This window comes from Crassostrea angulata, chromosome 8 (genome assembly GCF_025612915.1).
Source record: "Crassostrea angulata isolate pt1a10 chromosome 8, ASM2561291v2, whole genome shotgun sequence".
NCBI lineage: Eukaryota > Metazoa > Mollusca > Bivalvia > Ostreida > Ostreidae > Magallana > Magallana angulata.
In genome coordinates, this window is record NC_069118.1 from 28,860,307 (window position 1) to 28,887,275 (window position 26,969).

The 26,969-nt window shown below is 33.7% G+C and overlaps 1 protein-coding gene across 4 annotated transcripts in view; it reads right to left on the minus strand.

Moving 5' to 3' along the window:
- LOC128158557 (inter-alpha-trypsin inhibitor heavy chain H3-like) overlaps positions 1-26,969 on the minus strand; it is a 63,364-nt gene that overhangs the window by 1,300 nt on the left and 35,095 nt on the right. For 3 of the 4 annotated variants that reach the window (XM_052821435.1, XM_052821436.1, XM_052821432.1), the window contains exons 7-12: positions 6,716-6,735; positions 5,090-5,784; positions 4,652-4,736; positions 4,057-4,146; positions 1,326-1,439; positions 365-724 (exon numbers count right to left, since the gene is read on the minus strand). In XM_052821435.1, coding sequence (XP_052677395.1) covers positions 365-724; positions 1,326-1,439; positions 4,057-4,146; positions 4,652-4,736; positions 5,090-5,784; positions 6,716-6,735 — 1,364 coding nt within the window. The remainder of the gene's footprint in view (positions 1-364; positions 725-1,325; positions 1,440-4,056; positions 4,147-4,651; positions 4,737-5,089; positions 5,785-6,715; positions 6,736-26,969) is intronic. The other variant, XM_052821433.1, reaches the window with a different exon arrangement.

Genomic DNA, 26,969 nt, shown 5'->3' on the forward strand with positions numbered 1-26,969 from the left:
GTCCAAAAATCTCTAACTAGTAATTCTATAATTTTTTTTCCGGTAGAGTGATTGTCCATTGACTTGAATTAACCATTTTCGAAACAGATCAAATTTTGTTTTCAATTCAGGTAATTTAAGTTTTTGCACTAAGCTTCCTATTGAAATATACAAGTCTTACAATTTTGCTTGTGGAAAATGAAAATAACCTTTAAAAAACCTATTATTAAACGTACATGTATTTCTAAACTTTCATTATTTTTAGTTGGCTACTTAATTAACAATCACTTAATGACAATATCATGTTTTCATGAATAACTGGCACAGTGCACATTCATACAGAAAAATACACTCGATTTCTATATCAAGAAATCGTGAAACTTACCAAGCATTCCACTCGAATTTTCCGATAGTCCGGCCTCGTTTTCAATGTACACATTCAAGTAATCGACCGCCATGTTACCGTAAGCAATCGTCCTTTTAATGGCGATCTGTACATCATTACCGAAGTCGATTCGAAGTACTCTGCATCTTTTTATGGTTACAACCTCAACTGTGACGTCATTCAAAAAGTAAGGATTCTCATCACCCCAGAATAATTCCGCACCGTCATACACAATTTTGGTCGGTGTCACTTTCATCACGTGAGATTTGAACAAAATAACGATTTCTCCCATAAATGTTTTCATACGATGATGAGTGTCAAACTTAAATGACGGAACAATCCCTGCGTTTATGAATATGCCTGCAGCAACAATAAAACACAAATGAAAAAAAGTTCAATTTTATCCGATTATTACATTTTGACAATACTACACTTTTTTAAACTAGGCTTGTACAAAGAATAAATGTTACATAACACAAACAATAAGTTTATTATTGATCGAGGTTGATAAGTTTAAGCAAAATAAACCGTGTCTCTCAAAGTTAAGAAATTGAAATACAGTTAAGTCTGATAATAACTATATATCATTAATTCATTGTTCAGTGCTATACTTATTATCAAAGATGATTAAAATTGAAACATTCATCTTGGTTTCTTTTTCGCTGCATGACTTTATGATCTGATCTAAAATGCACCGAGGTAAATATACCACCAAAACAACTGCATTTAATATAGTGCAATGTTTTCTGAAAAGGGCTCTAAACTATATTTCATAATATTATTAAAATAAACATTTGATGTGAGAAATTGCATTTACTAAGCTATAAACGCAATCGGTACCAAGTCTTGTAATTGACACAGGGCGACGACGGCAGGTAAGTGCATGCAGGTATATATAATATATGACGAGATAAAAAGATTGATAGTTGAAAATGAAATGATTTTAAGTTAGTGTGTGTACCTGATTCCTGATCGGCAAGTATACGCAGCACATCCCCTGGGTTGGCATGTAGATCGAAACACAGCGGATACTCCATCCCACGGATTCTTATCATGAAGTGAGGATCGCCACCAGCTACAACAAAAGTCAGAAAGTAGAAAAATCCAATCTTAATTTTAAATGGGCATGGTCACAATTTTGGTCAAATAATTTTTCTGTTTTTATTATTTAAAATGCTTAAAGGTCCATTTCCATTGATCAAATGAAATTTGAGAGTCATTCGTAGATCGAGTTTTAAGCAAGATACAGGGCTCACAATTTTTTGTCATGTAAACAAGGCTCGTGTCCTGTTTTTGTTTACATAGTTTCAATATACCAGTAGAAAACATTTTTTTTAAGCTAATTAGTCTTTTTTTTTTTAAGCATAAATTAACAGTTATTAACGTTTAACACATTCAATTTAATTCTAAAACTGGGATTTTTACTTCAACATTCAAAATATAAACAAAATCCTTGTTTACATAGCGAAGAATTGGAAGTTCTGTAACTCACTTATAACTCAACTAATGACACTCAAATTTTGGTTGCACATCGAAAATACTTTACCAAAGCAGTGTGCACATTTAAAATCGGAAAAATAATTATGATCAAAATCGTGACCATGCTCCTTTTAAATGAAGATAAAAACCATGGAAAAAGGGAATTCAAAGAAGATGGGTGGATAAGGCGTGTAAAATGCCCATACGCGGTCGGACAGGCTACTGAAAAATTAAAGTATTAATAAATCTGATGGGTTTTTTTTTTTAAATCAGTGAAAACAATATATATTTAAGGAAGGAGTCTTTTCTGGTTTTCGACTTGTCAAACGTAAATTTGATTAATTGTTCATTAAATCAAGATGAAAGGAAATTAAAATAGTATATTTTTCTTTCTTTTTTACTATCATACAACTTGGCATAGAAAAATGTAATCAATGTTTAGAATGGAACAAGGACTATATTTTTGGCGTAGGAAAATATCACATGTTGCGCAATTCAGAATTGCTGCAGATTATATATATATAATGAGTCTGTTTTAGCATTTTAAAAACAATAACAATAATGTTGGATTTTTTTTTACTAATGTGAACTAATAATATGATACTTGGGTTTCAGAATATGTTTTTAAAATATGATTTGCCTATCAAATAATATTTTTATAAGCTTTTTAAAGCGCCCATTCTATGCATTGATTTTTGTGAAAAAATCACTAAAATCAGTTTTTCTCTTTTATGAAACGGTCAATATATTAGCTTTTCTGTCAATTTATATCTTTATATAAAGTCTTCATAATACATAAAAATTAGAAATATTTTATTATTGGAAGCATAAAAAAATAATCAAAATTTCTTCAATATTTAAGAAAATTAGAGGAAATGCGGGCTAAGCAATATCAATTTTAGTATAAATATTTATTCCAATTTAGTAGTATAAGCTGATAGACACTCTCATGGTCTATGATTTCATTGAAGATTTGAATCTTCAAATCTTAAACAAATCTCTACAGAACTATAAAGAGCTACACTTATTTTTATCACTCTTTACGTTGAGGAAAAAGGTAGTGACCTTGACCTGACCTTTATCCGAAAACAAAAAGGTCAAATTTAATTAAACTGATATAATCATTAAGTAATATGATCCGTTTGACTGTGTCAAAATTTCATGCATTTCTTATTATAAGACGTATGTTTGATAATAAAAAGACTCCTTCCTTAACGAATCATTGATTTTTAACCTATAGGTATGTTCAATACTTGGAATATGTTGACTCAAACAGGCGTGTACGTAGCAAACCTTGCAAATACTGTCATTTTTTAGAACTTCAGGGCATTTTCTTTTATAGAGTGGGTCTGTGCTCCATATTTTTCTCATTGTTTAATGAAGGTCTATTGGAAAACAAACCGATTTCAATCAATAAAAACGTGGAGAGATGACCTTAAAAATATCATTTTGTATCCCAACAATTGAACGTTTTGAAAAAATAATACAAGTCCGGTAGTTCGTGGCCTTAGTCACACATAATATTTAAAAAGCACACATTGTTGTGTCTGAAATGGCTCAGTGGTTAGAGCACCTTGCATAAGCTAACCTTATATATCTAGGGTTTTTATGTTACGGGTTCGATACAACCAAAATTACCGACAATATTTTTTGTCTTATTTTTTGTTAAATATATCAAAAACTGACTATAGTTAGAAATTTTGCTTCTGCAAAGTTTTATTATAATATATTTGAAAAGATTTAAATTGGGGAAAAAAATTCAAAATTGTATTTCACTACTAAACCGAATGGGCATTTGCGCCATCTTATTCCCCCATCTTCTTTTTTAAGAGGGCTCGATGGGTGTGATAATTTTAAGACTGTATTAATCATTCTCTTTGAAAGAAGAACTCAATATAGACATTAGGTAAAATACCCAAATTTAAAAATTAAAAGTTAAGGATTTTTTTTCTTTTTATAATATTTCATAGGTAATCAAATCAAATATGAGAGTGTTTTGTAGATCTGATAATTAAATTGCTGACCATCGAGCCTTATTTTGCTCTTAAGGTTTTTATTTAATTTCAAAACTTTTCGATTTTTAAAAGTAGTGTTTACAGTATATTAAGTTTCTGTTAATTTAATAATTGATTCAGGCTTAACTTCAAACGAACATGGTTTTTGAGTACTAGTATTTGATAACGGTCAGGATGTTGTGTAATACGTGTACTTACCCCCTCCCCCGTATGAAGTTCCTGGAGGACCACGGTTGTATGATAATGGTAAGCTCCCTCCTTGTGGAGGGGGTTTACTGTCTGCCACTGCTATTCAAATAAACAGCTTATCTTGTATTAATATTTATAATACTAGGTAGCAACAAATACAAAAAACCCCGAAATTGTTGAACTGCAACTTCAGTAAATGTTAAACTTTCTCATATCTTCTGATTTATACCACAATTGATTTCTTTCTGTAGGTACATATAGATTAGTACTGTTTGTGAATAAAAATCAAAAACAAAAGAAGAACGAAAAATCTGAAGTATTGTTACAGTGTATATCCCTTATATTAACATTAACAAGGTAAAGGCGGGCATTATCAATGATATTGGTTTTGTCGCCATCCCATGAAAAAAAATCAAGTTTAAGAGAAAAATTGTGTATTTAAGAGAGGTTGAGATTGTTGGTATTTACGGGTACATGTAAGTATAAGAAACAAAGGAAACATTGAACGAAACATTCGACTATATTTTTAGGGAATTCAGCTACAAGAACTACACGTAACCGTGAAAACAAACAATTTCAAACTCTCTAACAAGATTTCACAGACCGTCGTCTTCTTCTTCAACACTAGAAGTTTCTTTCTTCTCGGGTTTGACGACAACCATCGATGTCAGCGGTGTTACAAACTTGTACTAAAACGACAACAAAATTTTCATTAAAATTTTGTTTGTTTAAAAAACATGATAAAATAGATTGTTTCCAAACATACTTGACTAAAATATATATATTTGACCATAATCAAATCTTTGACCTTCCAGTATTCGCCCTGTCTCGTATTAAGTCAAAAAAGTAGAAACATAATGACAAAGGAGCGAATGCATTGGAGAAAAGGTGCATGGGTGAAGTAAAAAAGCAAACAGAAGCGAGAGGAACCAATTTCAATACCAGGAAAATATTAGATTCAAAATTTCTCTCTCTATCACATCAATAATGAATGGTTTTCGGCTGTCCTTTTTACCAATGAAAAATAAACAGAAATCGTAACCTTTAGAGAGAGCTCCAACGCCTGTTTCTTTATGTCCTCTTTAACAGTTGGATCTGTTTCACCGACTGATTTTTCGAGAAGCTGCTTGATGGTCAAGTACGCCCATATTTTCTCTGTGATTTTTACATAGTCACCCGGTTTGGTAAGCTCAGGAAACGAATTATCATCCAGATCCGCAGAAAGAGAAAGTTCTACTGTACCTTGAGATCCCAAACCTTCTACTGACAAATCAAGCACCTTAACATCATTGTTCTCGATTTTTCCAGCAACAACTATTTCTGATCCCAATAGATATGAAGGAAAAGAAATCTTTGTCAGGTTTTGTACGCTTGATGCATTGTTTAAATATTTGAATGAAACGTCTTTTAACACAGCCGCAGAAACTTCGTCGTAGAATCCTTTAATCTGGAGTGTTGCATCTGAATCCTCATAGATCTTGCGACTCAGACCGTTGTTTTGTATGGCAACTTTTTTGATGAAATTGTAGTCCGCCCCTTGACCAAACGCTAAGCTGTATATGGGAAAAGCATTCGAGTTTGCAATTCGAACATTTTCTAGAATTTTATTTAGATTTGTCTCCCCTGAAGAAGGCTGCCCGTCTGTTAGAAAAAATATGACCTGCGCTCTTTCTCTGAAGTTCTCCGCCTTGTTAAGGAAGTTGCTTCCGTCCAGGAGAGCACTATTTATATTTGTTCCTTAGAGATTAAAGGTAAGAAAGAAAATAAAAATGCAGGATATTTAACAAGAGATTATAATCAACCGTGTTAAAATTTGGACCTAAACATCCTCCTATATCTTAATTTTTTATATCGCTACATGCAAAAAACATTTTGAAATAGATCATTGTATATTAAAAATTTAATTCAAACACCGTGTTGAACATCGATTACTAAAATCATTTTATTGTTTATACAAGCTTGCTTCCTAAATCTTTGATATTCTGAGCAAGAACTATGTTCTATATTAATTCTTGCAGGGGTCATGTTTGAAAAACAAAGTTAATTCAAAACATTAACTACAGCCTCTTTCTAAGTTTAATGTGTAATTTCTTTCTTGCGAAAAAAAGTTTCTCTTACTGATCACAGAACTCTTCTCTAGTGTAACTAAATGCAAAACTGGATAATATTATTAAAATATATCTTATGGCAAATTTAAACCGCTTGCACCGATTATCTAGTTTAGAACAAAATAGGGTCCAAACTCGTACTTATTCTATCTGAAAAACCATTGCATGCTTCTCGGCAAAGTCAGTTACTCCTTTTTGATAAATTTGATAAAAACTTTTCAAACTTTAGTTTTTGTCAAATAAATGGCCTCCATGCTTTCATAAGTGTTGTCATTATTTATACTAGCTTTACATCATAATAAAGTTATAAACAATCGCCTGAAAAACTCAGTTGTCTTAGATAGAATTAACACTGCAAAAACTCTTCAAAAAAGTCTTCAAAAGATCAAAGAGTGCCACCTTTTTACAGAATCATCGCTAATTTGAGTTATAAAAATCCACAAACATTTAATTGATAATTCTTAATGTTTTAAATTCGTCTTTTAAAAAAATGAAATTTAGCAAACTATTTCGACGTCAAAATAAAACACCATACACATTACATGCATTAATTACTGTACCTCCAGCTGCAACCATGTTTTTAAGGTCTTCCGTTTTCAACGGAAGACCTTATACTGATTCTGTTGATAATTCTTTTTATTCTTTTTTTTCTTCTAGACGTTTTTTAAAACTCGAATATCTTGCTTATTTGTTGTCCTATAAAGTTCAAATTTTCAGGGCTTATTGGTGATTACTATTTCTCAATATCTACGGAAAATCGTTGAAATCAACACTTCCGGTACCGAGTTATTCCCCTTTTTAAAGAAAATATAGGCATTCTTGTGCACGCATAGGCTCAGAAACCGTCCATAGCATGTGTTTCAAAGTCATAAATCTTGAAAATAGAAACTTTGAACGTTGTCCTCCGACTTTTGTTTTTACGATTTTCCTCATGTAAAGTATCCAAAAAGTTGTTGAAATTTTATGTTTTAAAAATGCTGATTTTTGGTGTTGTTTTTGATTCGTAACTTTTTAGTTTGAAATATTTTCTTAACAGCTATAGAACAAAAAATGTACAAAATGTCAAGAACTTTCATTTGACATCATTAAAAAAGGGCTGGCCCCTTAAAGTAGGTGGATAGCGCCCTTAAAATTCTTCGCTTTTTAACTAAAAAACGGTTAATATTTCGACATAACTTTCACTGCAAAAGTTTTTCATTATTATCTTATTAATGTCGTTACATTATTATTTTGTTCGATTATTGCGTAATGTGAATGTAAAAAGGTTGACTTGTTAACATGACGCTGTTTTCATTTGGCAAGTAAACGTATAGTCTTTGTACTTATAAATGTTATTAATTAACAACTGAAAGTGTACCAGCATATACGGGATGCTTTAAACCACAACAAAAGGTTTTTTTTAAAGTATCCATGCATGTCTTACACCTTTCATGTTAAAACAATGAGCTACTTTTATTTAGTTTTTATATGTATTATTGACAGTCCTTTAAAAACGAAAAAGAGAAAATATGTATATTCTTTTCTTATCTAGCGAAAAACATTATGGATAAAAGAAAAAATGATATACTTCTATGTAACACATTTTAGTCATTATCTTGCGAGCATTTCAAATATCCCTGGGTTCTGAGCTGTGTGTACAATTACGTAACATATCTCTCGGGAAGATCGGTCGCGGCTGGACTAGCTAGCGGTCAGTGCTTACCTAATACACAAGTGTTGCGTCTTGCGTACATGGGTTTATTTAGCCACAAATACAGAATTTTTTCATTTTTAGCCTTAAAAATTAAACTTAACATGTAAACTTATGCTTTTTTGCATCATATAATTGATATAAATTCGGGATATAAACAAGAGCTTTTCATGAATGTTACTAATATCAAATTACAACAAATAATCTATTTCACAACACAAGATGATATGTTTGTTTTAAATATCAAATACTAGAATTTAAAACTTGTCTTTGTTTCCTTTTCCGCTTGATTTTTCTCTGTGTGTGTGTGGGATGGGGGGGGGGGGTATTCTAAGACAACAATTCGCTTGAAAACGGCAACATGAGATTTATATCAAAAATGAAAACAAACTAATCAATGAATCATTTTTAAATAGATGCGTATACATGTATATGAGTTTTGTTTTTTTATTTGTACATAAGCACTAAAAATTGTCATTAAACTGCACGCATTTACCCATCCAACTCGGGATCATGCGAGAGTGGAAACATAAATTATTATCTACACATAAGATCCGTACGCTTCAATGTGAATAGATTCATCGTGCAAACATAAGTTCAAGTTCTTTATTGAAAGAGACAAATAGATCTGATAGGTTGAACAATATATAACTTGAGTTTTGACGTTCTCGAAATTCAATGGCACAGAATGTAAAGATCGATTAATTATATAAAATATCGTCTAGCTAGCTTTGATGAAGCAAGAATTTTGATTTTGTTCAAACAAACACGTAATAAAACTATTTTTCCACCTTTACTCGTAATATTGTCTTTTTTCTTGACATTTTGTCGCATCTATAGTCATTTGTTTACATAAGCTGCGTATAGCCGGTCTGTGGCTTTTCTGTGTGTAGTTTGTGTGTGTGCGCGCGATACTTCGAATTTTTAAACCTGTGTCCTTTTAGTGGCCATCGATCCTCTCCCGTGTACATACGTATGTAAAGTTTGTCCTTTCAAACTGAGTTATATGGGAATCTTGAATGTCAAATTTTAATATATAAGATATTTTGAATTTCAAATTCAAAAAGAAATTTTGTTTTGCTTTTTACACAACTTTTAGTGTTTTAATTAGTTAATTACTTTAAAATTGTTTAGGTAAGGCTTTCTATTAATTAGCGATGAATCAAAAGATGCAATCATTTTCTGCAAGGATCCTCGCTGAACTTTTCGTAAACAATTATTATGTAACCATGTTGAGTCATTTGGCCTACGATGTTCCCTGTGCTTCAACAGTAGCGACCAACCGTTATGTAATACCCATACCCTAACCAAGATAGCTTTTTAACCTGTATTCCCCAAAGCCGCAGTGAACTCTTCCATTCTATTTCACTTTAGGCCAAAATTGTAATATACGCATGCGTTTCATCAATCAATGCTGTAGATAAAATTCTATGTAGTTGTATGAAACAACTCAAATTAATACAAAAAAATCATTCTGAGACGAAATTCATGTAATTTCTATTAAGAAAAGTAATATTTAAAATCACCTTTACCTGGAAACATGTACTCATGCTCTGATTTCAGTAAATAATAATAAAATGATATTTTATGGTATAATGAAGCATTAAAAAATTGATAACAGTATTTCTATTTAACATTATTTGAGTGCACATGGGCTTTTACATCAGCTCGGTATATATGATACATTCAAATGCATCTCTTAAACTGCACGTTTATGTATGATATTCTTACTTACGGTAAATGCTATGATAAATACATATCATATAAACTGAAAGAAATAAAAATTGTTAATTGCTCTGTACCCATTTCATACGCGAATCAAGAATTTTTTTCAGAGAGAGGGCCTTGGAAAGTGCATGTCTGTCGGACAGCAGACTCACCCAGATTGACAATTTCCTTTTCCAGAGGGGGGGGGGGGGGTCTGAGGCCTTTAATACTACATGCGTTTAAATTGGAATTTTCCAAGAGGGGTTTCGGACCACTGACCGACCCCATCTTAATCCGCGGCATGCAATCCAAGAATGCGTGACACGTGTTTGTAATATGCAATGCGTAAATTGGAGCTGTTGTATATCATCGCCCCTTCAATGATAATTTTTTTTTTATCCAAACGGCTACGTTTTCATTCTAAAATTATTTGTTTATAGCCCATTCAATTATTTTTTTTTAACATTCAATTTGTTATATTGGACAACACTTAACCGGCAAATTTTCCGAGACTAACGTTAAATGGTAAGACTGGTCTTGCGAATATCCAGCAGGTCCTAGCATATTTTTGTCATTAAGTTTATATAATATTAATGATAAAATATTTTTTATAAATTATGGCATTGTGTAATATTGCGAGGGGTTCGAGTGATCATGTGTGCGAGTTATCTAGCGATCTAATGTAGTATTCAGGCGCCATCTAGCGGAGATAAAGATTCAAACTCTGAGACAGATTGAAGTCTGAAACGCCAAACAATTTTACAACGGTCAGTCGTGATAAAAATTGATGATATAACAGAAATATCGTCGGCCAAGTGTTGATATTCACAAGCTGTAAGTCTTCGGTGTCTGTTTAATGATCATAAAGTGTTTATCAACGATAATGTTTCTTGACCATTGATGGTTTACATACACCCCCCCCCCCTCCCGTTGTTTTATATGACAACGTATGCGATCTTGATGCTTTTCTATGAAGGTTGAACGTGGATTTTCAAACAGTATTGTATGAGTTAACTTCTTTATATTCTTGTTATGGTGTTGTATCGCTAAAAGGATATGAAAGTGTTGTTCCAACCTTCACCCCCCATTTATCAAGAATGAACTCGTCCAGAGGTTAACGAAACGCGGGTGGGTTCGGGATATCGTTTTTTGATTAATATGAATTAAATCGATTTATTTTGCATTAAGTGAAACAAATGGAACATATTACAAACCCGTTAGTTGTCTTTGCAGGCTTCACCATAAATACTATGCTTTTCAATAGATGTTGTAATCAGCTGGTAATGATAGATTGCCAGTTTCCCAACATCCCTGACCATTTTGACAAGCAGAAAGTAATCAAAGCTGCTCTCTCTCTCTCTCTCTCTCTCTCTCTCTCTCTCTCTCTCAATCTCTTCATATATACAAAGCAATATATACATATATTTATTACAGGGTTGTCTCTAAAAATTGAATAAGAAGGATGGAATAAAAAAGTAGTAGGGTGTCTTGCTTATAGCTATATTGTTTGAAATGCAGTAATAGCCAGGTAATTACTAATTAAGGCATTATAGGCGGGGGAATTCCCCGCCGCCCGGGTCTTAGAGACAACCCTGATATTATCTGCTAAAATTTGAGCTAAGAGTTCAGTTGATTGACAAATATTATATGTAATATTTTTGTATATATGTATATAGAAAAAATAATATGTAGGCATCCAGGCTGTCTAAAAAAAATGATATTAAGTTAAATGAAATGTCCCTTAGCAGGTTAACTTTTGAAGTTAAATTTTGATCATATTTAGAATACAGCTTTGAACTGTTTGTAAGTATAACTCCTATAAAACTGCACCACAAAGTTTTGTGCAACTTCGTAGCTATTTAGAACACTATGTGCAGTAAATCTGACATTGTTTTTTTACTTTTTTAAAGGAAATACTGCCCTGCTTTGTTAAGCATGCTTAGTTTTAAATATTGTCTGTCCTATAACATGATTCATACCTGGCGTCTTGATGATTTAATGTCTGCATGACCTGATGGGTTATAGGACTAACTGGCAATATTTAAAAATAACCATTCAATGCATATATTTACGTTTATATTTATATTCATAATGATATATTTGTGTGAAATATTTTTGTATCATTGCTTTAAAGCCATGAAACATATGCTCTAGTCTTTGTCTGGGATATAAATAGTTGATGGAAAAGCCATAAAACATGTTACCGGTATTTAGTGAGCTTCTGCAACTAAAAATACAGTGCCAGATATTATGCTGGGAAAACACTTCTTTTTGAGATCGAAAAAATATGATTTAATGATTATTTTTCAAAAGAATTAGCTTTATTTTAAGTTTCATTTGAAGACACACGAGACATTCCTCAATTTTATATAATTTTCCTTCATATTTTACTCCTTATTTATTAACATTTAAACCTGTTAATTTCCAAAAAATTCAGGGTATATTACGTGGCTCTTTTCGGAGCTAGAATATTTCAAATTTTCCTTAAAATAGCATGCAAAATGCATTTGAATGCTTGTAAATAAAGTTATACTATACTATTTCAATTGAACACTTTTTATCTAAATAGAAAAAAGAATCATATAACATGAAAATATAATTATAAATTTACTTAGTGGAAATCTTCAGATTGTGGAGATAGGAAAAAATAGAAAATATGAAAGATAGTCGTGTCTGACCTTAATTGTCCAATTATATGGCAATAACAAATTATTCAAAATTGATGTCACATCTATTTGTGATCATACATGATGTATGATCTTGAAAATTGCATGTCTCAGGTTTCTAATTCTAACATAAGGGGAAATATACACCAAATGTAAATATTTGTTGTTAAGACAGAAATATAGATAGGCATATTTGCAATCAGCATGAAGTTTTGGTATGTTGATTTAGCAGGAGTTATACCCCTTATTTGTTATTTTTTTGTTTTAAATTGGTACGCTGCAATTCATTATGTCTATTATTGTCAATCATCTTGATTGGGAGAATATGGAGTATGTGAAGGTTTTTGTTGTTGTAAATTTCAGTGCTAATATTGAAGTTGGCTGATAACATATATTAAGTTACTGTGCCATATTAATGTTAAAATTATCACAAACCACAGTCAAGACTTCTGTTATCTACAAAATAAAGCAAATACCCTGCATGACAGTTGTAATTGGGTCAAAGGGCAGAAATTTTACATGTACTCTAAAATTTAGAAGGTAATTGCTATTTTTCAACAAAGAATAATTTTATTGCATGTTTTATATAATTTAGGTTTATAAAATGTATCACTATGAACATTTACAAATTACAGAACTTTAAGCAATTATTTAAACAATAAAATGCTTTCTTTGGTGATTCATTTGGGATATGAAGGTAGCGACATTGCAGAAAAAATATGTAATCCGCTATGTAAATTTTTGCTGCAATGATCGCTACCTTCATTACCCAAATGAATCATCAAAGAAAGCATTTTATTGTTTATATTAACATCTTTCTTTTAGCCAATTGATAAATTGATTATGAAAAGTAAGTAAAATTCACTAAATTAATGTTAATGTACGTAAGTATGTTAACTAAAAGAAACAGCCAAATCGTCTCCTGTGAGACTTTGAGTCTGACGTCGCCATGATTATTTCGTGCGGTCCGTGATTTTTCCAAGGTAGTCGTAGGTCTCGACCAATCGATAAACTGGGCGTGTCAAGTTTGGTCCTGTCAGTTTCAGCCGCTGTAGATTTCGACCAATCAATAAACGGGGCATGTAGATTTCAATCTGGCTGTTTCTATAGAGCTGTGAATTAACTATAAGATATAAAGGGAGTAATACTTGGTAGATGTAAATATTTAGCATTGATATCATTTTTGTGTGCAAAGTTGTGTTTATATATTTTTATGTCTAGAACACTGCTGATTTGAAATTAAGTTTAAATACTGTGACAGTTTAATGTAAATCACTAATTACAGAGAATAAAATTGTAAGAAGCACATCTCATATTTTTTAATCTTGCTTCTATTTCTCAGATGTAATCTAAATGAAACTATTGTTAGAACAAAATTTAGCGTTCACAATTTTATATTCTAAGGATTTGACGCAAAATTATTGAGATTATAAATTTAGTCAAATAATAGTAATTGGGGGTCAAATTTTACATAGGAATATAAAGAGTAAATCTATAGAAATCTTCTTCTCAAGAACCTTTGATCGGGGAAACTGAAACTTGTGTGGAAGCATCCTCAGGTAGTGTTAAGTTGTAAAAATCATGATCCCTGGGGGTGGGATGGGGCCAAAATGGGGGTTGGGGGGGGGGGATTGAATTTTTACATAGGAGTATATCTATAGATTAAATCCTTGAATATCTATTTCTCAGAAACCAATTAGCCAGCTAGGAAAGCTGAAACGTGTGTAAAGACATCCTCAGGTACATGTGGTGTAGATTTAAAGTTGTGAAAATCATGACTCCCAGGGGTAGGGTTGGCCCAAAATGGGGGATCAAATTATACGAAGGAATATATAGAGTAAATCCATAAAAATCTTCTTTTCAAAAAGCAATCAGCCAGGATTTAAGCTTAAACTTAATTATATTGAGAAATCCCTAAGTAGTGTAGATTCAAAGTTGTGAAAATCATGACTCCAGGGGGTAGGGCGGTTCCACAATAGAGGGGTTTGGAAATTTTACATAGGGATATATAAAGTAAATTTTAAAAAATCTTCTTTTCAAAAACCAAACAGCGAGAAAAGCTGAAACTTATGTCGAAGCATCTTTAAGTAGTGTAGATTCAAAGTTGTGATAATCATGACTCCCGGGGTAGGACGGGCCACAATGCGGGGGGGGGGGGGGGGTCAAATTTTTACATAGAAGTAAATAGTGAACAGTCTGTTAAAATCTTATTCTCAGAAACTAATCAACCAGGAAAGCTGATACTTGTGTGGAAGCATCGTCAGTATGTGTAGATTCAAGTTTGTTCAAATCATGGTCCCCGGGGGTAGGATTGGGTCACAACAGGGGTTGGGTGAACACATTTTTATGTAGGAATATATAAAGTAAAATCTTAAAATCTTCTAAAAAATCATTGCCTTGAAAAGCTGTAACTTGGGTGAAAGCAACTTAAGATAGTGTGGATTGAATCAAAATTTTGAGGGGTAGGGTGGGGCCACATTGGGGATCTAGTTGTACAAAGGAAGTCATTTTGAGGGGTAGGGTGGGGCCACATTGGGGATCTAGTTGTACAAAGGAAGTCATTTTGATTATTCACAAAATGTATGGGTTACTTATATGCAAGCTTTTGACATATAGCTGATTCTTTAAAATTGTTTTAGTGTGATGCCTCTTGTTCCAAAAATAAAATGCATCGGGGTCTGCCATTTTCAGAGGGGTGGGCGGGGATGAGAATTTAAAAGTAAATTTTTTGTGACATATCAGAGAAATGAATCTTTCTATAACTCTGAAACATCTCCCTATATATTCTTGAGGAAGATCTCTTATTAACCTGGGCATTTTAGAGAAGAATTTCAATTTAAACAATTTACAATTCAATTTTGACAATTCTATAGACCCTGGGCCCTGATATAAAAACTGCTGTCTCTGTTTCTCCAACGTCATGAAAAGATTTAATGAAAGTTTAATGAGAGTAGTATGAAATGTTGCATTTATTTCATGTGCAGACCTCAAAAGAATTGTATTGTTTTATATCAGTGCAAACAATTGAAACATTAACATCAACGATTTGATTCTTTGTCGATGGCAGTCTTACATATACATGTATGGTACATTAGATATGGTCCGTGGGGTTATTCCCATAACAGTCAGGTTTGGGAAAATGCCTGTAGCTCAAAAACTTTTGACATCCCCACCCCTTAACAATATATATTCTTTCTCCTTGTGTAAAGGGAAATCACATGGTATATAGTTTATGGCCATATGGGGTGATTTCTTCCTCCAGAAACAGGAAGTTCCCTCATATCTCAAAATCCATTGAGATCCCCACCCTCAATCTATATATATTCTTGTTCATTGTATTAAGGTGGTATGGGACAGTTCCATGTTGTGACGTATTGTTTATCGAAATAAACAATAAAATAATGTGTAATTATATACATTAATTATATAAGTAGTTTCTTTCCCAAAATGGTCACCTAACTCCGTAGCGCAGTGGGTTAGGGGGTTTACTACGAACCTGTAAGTCATGAGTTCGAATCCCGCTGGGGGTTTTACAATTTTTACCTTTTAAAATATTTTTAAAATCTAATTTTTGGGTTAAATATTGTAAAATTTGAAAATTCTAAACCGGTTAAAGTTTTTCAATTACATAGTACTTTAATCCACATTTATATCGACAGATGTCCCATACCACCTTAAGGGCCAACAAATGATAAGTAGTTCATGGGTGGTCCTGACCCCCCACAAACAGAAAGTGCCCAAATATCTTAAATACGGTTGATATACCCACCCCTAAACCATATATATATATATATATATATATTTATATATATTGTGTAGGTCATGGACCCCAGGGTGGTCCTGACCTCCCCCCCCCCCCCCCCCCCCCCCATAGGAAGTACACAAATAATCTTGAAAACAGTTGAGATCCCCACCCAGAAATCATATACATTCTTGTTCCTTGTCTCAAATGGCATATTGGTCATGAGCCCGGGAATGGTCTTGAACCCCCCTTTGAACAGGAAGTGCCCAAATATCTTGAAAACAGTTGAGATCCCCACCAATACTTATTTATATTCTTGTTCCTTGGATCATGTCGGCTCACCAGATAGACAGTAAATTACCCCTGGGGAATATCATCAATCGATATCATATAATCAAGTATCAGCAGTAAATTATATTGTCTGTAAAGTTTAACCCATGTGGGTAATCCCTACCCCCAATGATGTCCTCATTCATTTAAGAGACTTTATAATTGCTCTGATTGCAATTACTTCTTGTTGTGGAAATGTTATTAACTGTAACGTTACACGTATCTAAGTAATGATTGTTATGTGCCATCCTTTCCAGAAGGGTGTTTTCCATAAATTAGTAAAGCAAACTATTGCCTGTTTTCCTTTACTTGTTTGTAGACAATTTCATTTGTCTGTGATAACTAAAAAAAATGCATTATTTACCCCAAGAAAAATTGGAAAAAAACTTGGTCTTGATCTATCATCCAAAGTTAGAAAAAATCTTGTGATTGGTCAATTTAATCATAGATTGTTTATTTGCCCTTTTATTTGCATTGGAAATCTGCTATTTTCAATTTCCTGTAGACACACTTAGCCTTGTCATGACGCATGAGCACAAGTATAAATGTCATCATGCGTTTTGAATATATAAATTGTAAGATCAAATGAAACATTTACACCTACATAATCAACTTGTAAGTATTTATGAAAAACAATCGTCAAATCATATCTATTCTTTGATAAAAGAGATTTCTCTTGACAAAGTTTAAGACTTGGCACTTTATCTTTTTAGCACAGAACCCAACTAAATAACATGGTTCACATTAAATTACAATAATCATTTCATGTTAACTCACAAACATGAGAACTGAATTAATTTTCACTAATGTTATACTACCTGCCCTGCAAGATGCTAAAAGTAAAATTGAATTGTTTTTCAGTGAAATGTCCACAAATGTACATTTATAATTTATTCAAATATATATATTACAATAACATATTAATAATATAATACTCCAACCACAGTTTGCAGTTATTTGTATAGTCAGACTTCAAATCTATCTTGACTAATGATAGTGTCAAACCCTGTCATAGTGCTGAAATGGAATGTGTCAAGGCTTTCTAAAATCATCATATCAGTCCTGTATCTTTATTTCTATCATACTTTTATTTTCAGATGCCCCCAAAAAAGAAAATAAACCATAGATCCAAAAAGCTGAAACATAGAGAGCAGACAAGAATCAGGAGGTTTGGACCAAAGCTCCATGAAGAATCCTGTAGTTCTGACCATGACTTTCATGGGAAAGTCTCCACAGATTTGTGTACGGACACAAGTAATCCCAAAGCCCAGATTCAGGCTTCTCCTAGTGAGAAAATGTTTCAATCAAATGCCTTGGGGGTTGCATCATCCCAAGGAAGTCTGAGTACCGTATACGTGTGTACGACACCGATCTCTGATTCCGTTTCATTGAGTACTTCTGAGGAAGTATCTGTCTCTGACTCGGTCTGTACTCCTCTGAGGGTACCCTGGCACAATGATGGCTTAGCGCCATGCCTTGCAGATCAGACGCAACCATTACTATCATTGCAAGATAGTATGGTTATGAAAAAAGATGCTAAAATGTCTAACTTGGTAACAGAAACTGAACAGTCTAACTTGGTAACAGAAACTGAACAGTCTAACTTGGTAACAGAAACTGAAAAGTCTGACTTTATGATTAAAAAGAAACAGTCTTACATGGTTACAAATTCAGAACAGTTCTGCAAAGATGGAAAAGAGTGTATATCTGATGATACAAACAATTCTGAAATTATGATGCAGATGAGTAACATGTATACAGCAGTTCAAGGTAATTTTCATCAAGCAAATGGTATATTTGGCTTAAATGCTGGGTTACAATGTGTTCCAAATTGTTTGTCAGCTTTGTCATACCACAAACTTAAAGAAGCCCAGCTTTGGCAGCCCCCAGACTTGGACAGAATTCTTACCACTGGCAATGAATTGTACGATACATTACAGAGATATACAAACATTGGCCATCGATATTTGCTTATATCAGACCTACCACGCATCCTTGACATTCACTCTAAATTGTTTTCCATGTCATTTTCTGAATCAGTGGCCAGTTTGATAACCACATCAGAGGTAGAAGCTTTGCCAGATTTAAGTTTATTCAATGCCAAACCATTGCAAGAAGCAATTCAAAGGGGTCTTGAAAACACGGATGGATGTTTTATCTGCTTTGGTGGAAATACATTGCTGTGTGGTGTTTTAAAGCATGGGTTTTTCATGTTTGATTCTCACTCCAGAACACCCTCTGGAAAAATGACAGCAAATGGCTATAGTTTATGCAAAAGTGTCAAAACTGTTGATGATGTACAAATGCATATCATTGAATTGGCGCAATCTATGGGTTTGTCTAATGCAATAGAGTGTGAAATAACTGGAATTTCCATCAAACAGATAGGTTCTCACGAGGATACAGAAAGCAACTTTCTTGAAGCTCATTCTCAAACTTCCTCTTGTGAGGATATCATCAACATAGAAGATGGGGATTTTCCAAATACAGAATTTGTACTGATAACAGAAAACTCAAAACTGAAGCTATGCTCCAATCTTCAAATACCAGTTTTCCAAAAAAATGCAAGTCACGTTCAAGGTGTAAGCAAAGAACCTGCAGGGTCACCATTGCAATGCCACACAATTATAGGTGATGGTAATTGTTTTTTTCGAGCTATATCTTTTAGCTTGACGGGGTCTGAAGATGCACATGGAATTTTAAGATCCAAAATGTGTAAACACATAAATAAAAACCCTACATTGTTTAAAGGACTTTTGAGGTCATCAAACCAATCCCTTGAAAACTACATTAAAAAAATGAGTAATGTTGGAACATGGGCAACTGAATTTGAAATAATAGCAATGTCGCATATGTTGCAAATCAATATTTTTACATATTCTGATTATGCTTGGAAAAGATATTCAGGTAGTCTCGTAGACAGTCATTTTTCGCCCATTGAGGGAGGCATTTACCTGAATCATGTTGATGGAAATCATTACAACGTAGTTGAATCTGTGTTGAACTCAAATGTTATTTCAAATATCAACACAGACAGATGCAACCCAGTGGATGATACTACTGACAGAAATCTTAAAAGGACTAAAGGAAAAGAAACTTTTGAAGATGATGCAAGTTTAAGAAATGAGCGTGGAAAGAAACGAAGGAAATTGTGGTTTCAAAACCAGTACACAAACAATGATCAATTTAGAATGAAAATTTTGTCTCAGAGAAAAGTTGAATATCTCTGCCAGAAAGAGAAAAAATTGAACAAGTTGAAAACTAAATACAAGGAGATGGAAGAATATAGAAGTAAACTAAGGAAGTTCAACAGAGACAGATATAACACGAATGAAAAACACAGAGAAAACTTGAAAAAACACAGTGAAGAAAAGTACAGAACAAATGCCAAGCATAAAGAAAAAAAGAAACAAGCTAGTAAGAAAAAATACAGAAAAGATATGAAGCATCAGAAGCAACTGAAGGAAAAAATTACTGCAAAGTACAAAGATGATGCATCATTTCGAGAAAATGTTAAGAGATCGAATAAATTGAAATACCAAGATAAAGATTATCAACTTAGAAAGAGAATGTACACCAAAAAAAAATACGAACAAAAGCCAGACTTGAAGGAAAAGATTCAGTTATGCATTAAAAATAAGAAAGAAGTAAAACAGAAGAAATGTCAGGAGACCAACTATGTTTTGGAAAATTTTCAACATAAAGCTTCACAGGGACCAAATTATGCATGTTCTTCATGTCACAGACTTCTCTTTCGAAATCAAGTGCAACCTTGTGTGCTAGACAGTTATAAAGAAAAATCACAAAGCATATGGCGTGTTGCAAAGCAATGCATTTCCAACAAGTATAGACATGAGTGTGTGCAATCTTGTCCTCAAAATTGTACATTATCTTCACATTGGCTATGTAAAACATGTCAAAGGAAAATTGTAAAAGGACAAATTCCAGAACAATGTGCTGCTAACAATTTGCAGTTATTTGATATTCCCGAAGAGCTTCAGATTCTAAATTCATTAGAAAAGCATTTGATAGCACTACACATACCCTTTATGAAAGTTGCTTCATTGCCAAGGGGAGGTCAGAATGCGATTTATGGCCCTGTTGTTTGTGTGCCTTCGGACACAAAGAAAGTTGAAGCTTTGCCAAGAAAGACTGAGGAAGACATGGTAATACGAGTGAAGCTTAAACGTAAGCTAACATACAAGGGACATTATGAGTACCAGTTCATTAATCCATCACATGTTGACGCAGCATTAACTTACCTTAAAAAACATAATGACTGGTATTCTGATATAGCTGTAACTGAAAACAACATATTTGAAATTGAAAAATCAGATCAAAGTTGTTCAGAGGGTGAAAAAGAACAAACAGATGTTGAAAATGATCCAGAACATGATGATGAAATACAATCTGGAGTACAGTATGACACCTGTCTTCAGCCTGTTGACATTGGCCAGGAAGTTCTCGACCACTACTTTGATGACATTTACAATATAGCACCAGCAGAAGGAAAAAATCCAGTGCGAATGCTTCAAGAGAAAGGTAATGAGGCAAAGTCATTTCCACATTTATTTCCAAATGGGAAAAACACATGGACAGAAAGTAGAGAAAAGAGGATAACACTTTCAAAATATTTCAATAACAGGTTGATGAGTGCTGACAACAGGTTTGCTAAGGACATAGATTACATATTTTTTAGTCAATATCTGTCGGAATTAAAACAAGTAATTGATAAAACACAAATATCAATCCGAAAGTCGACAGCTCGAACAAATCAAGGCTCAAACATTACAGTTGAAATGCTGCACGATCCAGAAGTTTTGAAGAAAATGTTTAGATCTGATGAAGCTTTTCGTTTCCTTCAACCAATACGTGGAACTCCATCATTTTGGCAAGGTGTTCAAAAAGACTTGTTCGCTATGTTAAGGCAGTTAGGAATACCAACTTGGTTCTGCTCATTCTCATCAGCGGAGTTCAGATGGCATGACATCATTCATGTTTTAATGCAACAACAAGGAGACACTAGACAGGTTGACGAGCTAGATTGGACCCAAAAGAGTGAAATACTGAAGTCAAACCCTGTGACTGTCGCACGCATGTTTGAACACAGATTTCATATATTCCTTCATGAGGTAATATTAAGTCCAGCAGAGCCGATAGGGAAAATTCAAGACTACTTTTTTAGAGTAGAATTCCAACAGAGAGGCTCACCACATGTTCATTGTCTGTTTTGGGTTCAAAATGCTCCAAATTTAAGTCAACATGGAAAACAGGCTGTGTGTGAATTTATTGACAGGTACGTCCCCTGTTCAATACCAAAAGCGGATGCTGATTTGAAGTTGAATAATTCTGTTCTCCAAGTCCAGCAGCACAGTAAAAATCATTCCAAATCATGTAGAAAGGGTGGTAAAGAATGTCGATTCAATTTTCCAAGACCACCATCAAGCAGAACTTTTATATCATCTCCTCTTGAAGATGAAATTTCAGAGAAAGATTCCATTGACACTCAAGACAAAATAAAGCTCCAAAAGACAGAAGCAAGGAATATTCTGCAAACTATTTGGGAAAAAATTCAATCCAATGATTTTGACTGTTCGAAAACAACAACAGAGTTACTGAAAGATTTAGAAATTACACAGGATGTGTATGAACAAGCTTTTCAGATGATAACAGCAAAGCAATCTATTGTTCTTCAAAGGAATCCTAATGAATTATGGATCAATCAATACAACCCATTTCTTTTAAAATGCTGGGACGCAAATATGGACATACAGTTTGTTCTAGATCCATTCAGTTGTATTGTGTATGTTGTGTCATACATATCAAAAGCGGAGAGAGAGATGGGCATGCTTTTGAAGCAGACTAAGATTGAAGCCAGTGAAGGAAACTTGAATGCTAAAGAAACAATGAAAAAAATCGGATCAGCTTATTTATCTCACCGTGAGGTTAGTGCTCAAGAAGCAGTATATCGGATATGCAATTTGAGAATGAGAGAGTGCTCCAGAAAAGTGTTATTTGTCCCTGTTGGTGAAAACCCGACAAGGTTGAGCAAACCACTCTCACAATTGACCAAGAAAAAGGGAAATGACCATGAAGCTAGAGACTATGAATCGGACAACCAGGAGGAAGAGGAAGATGATATATGGATGACAAATATTGTTGAGCGATATCAACTGAGACCTGCCTGTGACCCATTTCCAAATATGTGTTTAGCTACCTTCTGTTCTGAATACAGAGTCCTGTCTAAATCACAAATTCCAAAAACGAAAAAAGAAGGAATTTATATGTTGCAAAACGGCAAAGGTTTTGTTAAGAGAAGAAGTAAAACAGATCCTGCCGTCATTCGGTATCCAAGATTTAATACTGAGAAAGACTCTGAAAAACATTACCAATCTCTGCTGCAGTTGTACTTGCCATACAGACAAATGACTCATCTTAAACCACCAGGATTTGACTTGTACAGGACATTTTATGAAACTGGGTATGTTTCCCTAGAAAAATCTGACAAATTGGAGTCTGTAAAACAAATAGTAGACTCAAATTGGGCACAATTTGCTATCAGTGAGCAACTGCTAGATGAAGCTCAACAAATATATGAAACAATTGGTGATGTTCAAGATGCTTGGGCTACACTATGTCCAGAAACAGAAGTTGAAAGAGAAAATTGTGACATTGAAAGAAGAAAGCTTAAGAACCATGCTGATAACCAGGCTGAGTTCGTGGCTGACCTTGAAAACTGTGAAGGTAAATGTAATATTCCATACACAGTGACGGTTATGAACAGTGTCAAGGAACAAATGGTACCTCTGTTAAGATCGCTAAATGCTAAGCAGAAACAGATTTTCTATTGTTTGAGGGAGTGGTGTTTGAAAAAAGCATCAGGAAAGAAACCAAACCCATTCCACTTATTTGTGACAGGGGGAGCAGGAACTGGTAAGAGTCATCTAATCAAAACCATCAATTATGAGGCTTCCAGAATATTAAATAAACTCAGTCCTGGACCAGAAGATACTACAGTTTTGTTGACAGCGTTTACGGGAACAGCTGCATTTAATATAGGTGGTTGCACACTTCACCATGCATTTTCCTTGAATAAGTACATGCCAATTCCTTATGAACCTTTGAAAGAGCAAAGTTTAAGTCAGATCCGTGCTAAACTGGAGAATTTGCAAATACTGGTCATAGATGAAGTTTCCATGGTTTACAAGAAACTTCTGTACTACATCCATGAAAGACTAGTACAGATTAAAAAAAATAAGGATCCATTTGGAGGTGTGTCCATACTAGCTGTTGGAGATTTCTTTCAACTCCCACCAGTAAAACAAAGCAGAGCGGAATGGTTGTTCAAAGAGAATCCGTGTTATCCATGTGACTTTTGGAATGAATATTTCCAACTAGTAGAATTGGATGAGATCATGCGTCAAAGAAAAGATCTAGAATTTGCTGAAAACCTCAATCGTTTGCGCACTAGAACTTCTAATGAAGAATTAGGAGAACACGTTTTACAAATGCTGAAACGCTGTGTCAGAGGTGGAAACGAAAATTCCTTGCATGTGTTTGCAACAAATGTTGAAGTAAATGAGCACAACCTGAAAATGATAAACAGTACGTGTACAGATTTACGGGAAATAGTGGCAAAAGATTTTGAGAGGGATAAAACAAGCGGTAAAATGACATTAAGGGAAAAACCCTTTGTACGACATAAGACAGATGGGATGTCAAGTGTACTTGTTCTATCAGTCAATGCAAGGGTAATGTTAATTCGCAACATTGATGTGTCAGATGGACTAGTGAATGGTGTTATTGGAACGGTCTTAGAAATCTCAGAGGAATCCAATGGAGACATCAAATCAATAACAGTTTCCTTTGACAACAAAAAAGTTGGAGAAAAAACTGGATTTAAGAGAGGTTCATATTTTGCTGTTCAGATTCATAGATGTGAGGAAGAAATGAAAACAACATCAAACAAAAGTTTCACAAGACATCAATTTCCACTTCGACTAGCATGGGCTTGCACGGCACATAAAGTCCAAGGATTGACAACAACAGAAATAGCTGTTGATTTAAATAAAGTGTTTTCTGCTGGCCAAGCATACGTTGCATTAAGCAGAGTTACTTCTGAAAAAGGTTTAAGTATCTCGGTTTCAAATGATGGTGTGTTAAAGAGCAAAATCTATGCTGATAAGGAAGTGTCTGAAGCTCTGTCAAAAATGCCGCGGTTTTTCACTGAGAATAACAAGGACTTGTTGTATAACAAGTATATCAGAAAAATAATTTTGCACAATATTCAGAGTCTTCGCCAACATTTTAATGACATGACACATGATTGCAGATTTAAAGACACAGATGTGATCTGCCTAACTGAAACTTGGTTGTCAAATATCGACCCTTTAGAGAATTTCCATTTGGAAAAATTCCATCTCCATCACTTGACAAGATGTGAAGCTTATGAAGAAGCAGATGAGATGTTCAGAAAGTTAAAGAGGTCAAAAGGAGGTGGCATTGCTGTATATTTAAAAGATACATGCAATATCACACGAAAGCAGCTTCCAGTTCAAAACATTGAGGGAATTCTGTTAGAAGATCACTTGCATAGCATTATATATGTTGTTCTTTACAGACCCAATGTATATGCTTTGCAAAAATTTCTAATGAACTTAGAAATGCTGCTAAAATCATTGGATAAGAGAACAGAGGACAAGGTGGTGATGGGAGATTTCAATGAAAATATATTAGCTTCCAATATTTCAACGATCAAACTCATGAAAAGCTATGGGTATCAACAGACAGTAGATTTTCCAACTACTGAAAATGCTACACTTATTGATCATGTTTACACAAAACTTCAGATGTCAAAAATTCAAACAACACCGTTGCCAACATATTATAGCTACCATGAGGCTATCTCCATGAACCTTTATAATGCAACATGATCTGAATAATGGCTTGAGGTCTGTAGAATAGTATGAAAAGGAAAGTATCAATGTACAATTTAAGGTAAATATGCCAGTGCATGCAAAATGAAAGACTTCAGAGATATTTATTTCTGAATCAGGTTTTCATTTCACGTTCTCAACAACTGGTGCAAGACCAAGTTTAGAAACAACAATCGATGCATAAAAAAGTAGAGTACCAAAATGAAGAAAATTATATCATGCGAAAGAAAATTTAAAAGTTGATGAGACAACGAAGTTATTTGCATAACTTTATCCATGAATGTTGATAACCTGTTTTAGGCTAACATCCATCAACACTAGCAACATTTTAAATTTATTGATATACTCATTTTTCTTGAGGATGGGTGAACAAAACAGCATGAGACAAACCCCAGTATTCTTAGTGCCTGATGTCATTCCATCTGAAATTTGGAATAAGCTACAAGTAAATAAAAAACGCCTCAATTGAAATTGATGCATCCAAAATGATTGAATATGTCATTGAAAAATGAAATGGGGAGACTTATAAAACTGTGTGTTTTAGATTAAACCGCCACCCTTCCGCCGAAAAGAAAATGGAGCTATTATTTTCTAAACTCCTAGTCAATTATTCAAGTGAATTTATAGTTTTTGCATTAAAAATACTGAGTTCTTTCAAGATACAGAAGTCTCATTCTGGCAGTAAGTAAAATATAAAATTAATACAGCATAAGAGTCAGCGGGTACCAAATCGGCCACCGTTTTTTTCTTACTAATTCGCAACCTGTTACATCAAATAGTGTTGTCACTTTAGGCATCACCATTTTTGCTGCAATGTTTACCTTCAAATTTGAGTTGCAACAATAGGTTTCCTTTAACACAATTATTCTAATTACATACACCAATAAATTTTATTAATATATTTTGCCGTTATGTTCTAGTTCATTCAAAACACTTTTTCACTCCAAGTTTGCTAGACAAACTGCATTGCTGAGTCAATTAAAATCAACCATCAAATACCATGAAATTTACCTATTAAATTTCAATATCTCCCTATGTTTCAAATGGAGCTCCCCTTTCAGAGAGAATCAATACACAATCAGAGTATGGCTTCAATATGGAGAAGTCTCATACCACATATCAGGTAAACTTTGATGAAAGTTCAAAAACAGAACCGATTTCAATTTAAAACGTTCGGGCATATTTAATTAGTGATTGACACTTTTCGGACTCTATGTGTGATTACAAGGAAACAGAGTGTCACGTCTCAAGGACTGCTAATTCCTTAAAACAACATTGTGCAATTATCAGTTTTTCATGTTTTGGACATCAAAGACTCATAAGAGTTTATTTCATTATTTTATATCTGTGAACCTTTCACTCAGATTTCAAATGTCATCACCTGTCAATTTATACTCATTGTTCAGATTCTTATATATAGTTATGTACAATTGTCAATCGGCAGTCCATCACATTCCATTATTTGAAAATGTTTCATAAAATGGTAAGAAATAAAGGACTATGTGCGGTATGGTCAAATATCTGCCCCCGATTTCAACCAATTTTTAAATTGTATCGTATAAAAATAAAATCTTCACAAATCATTGTAGAGAGGATTCCTATAACTTTGATGTTGATTTTAGTCATCATTGCTCATTCGCTGTTTATCTATGACGTCACCTAAATGACCCAATTCCCGCAAATTTGCAAATAAATGAAAATATTCTCATTTTTGCTCTATATTTTGCATTCGGAAGTATAGAG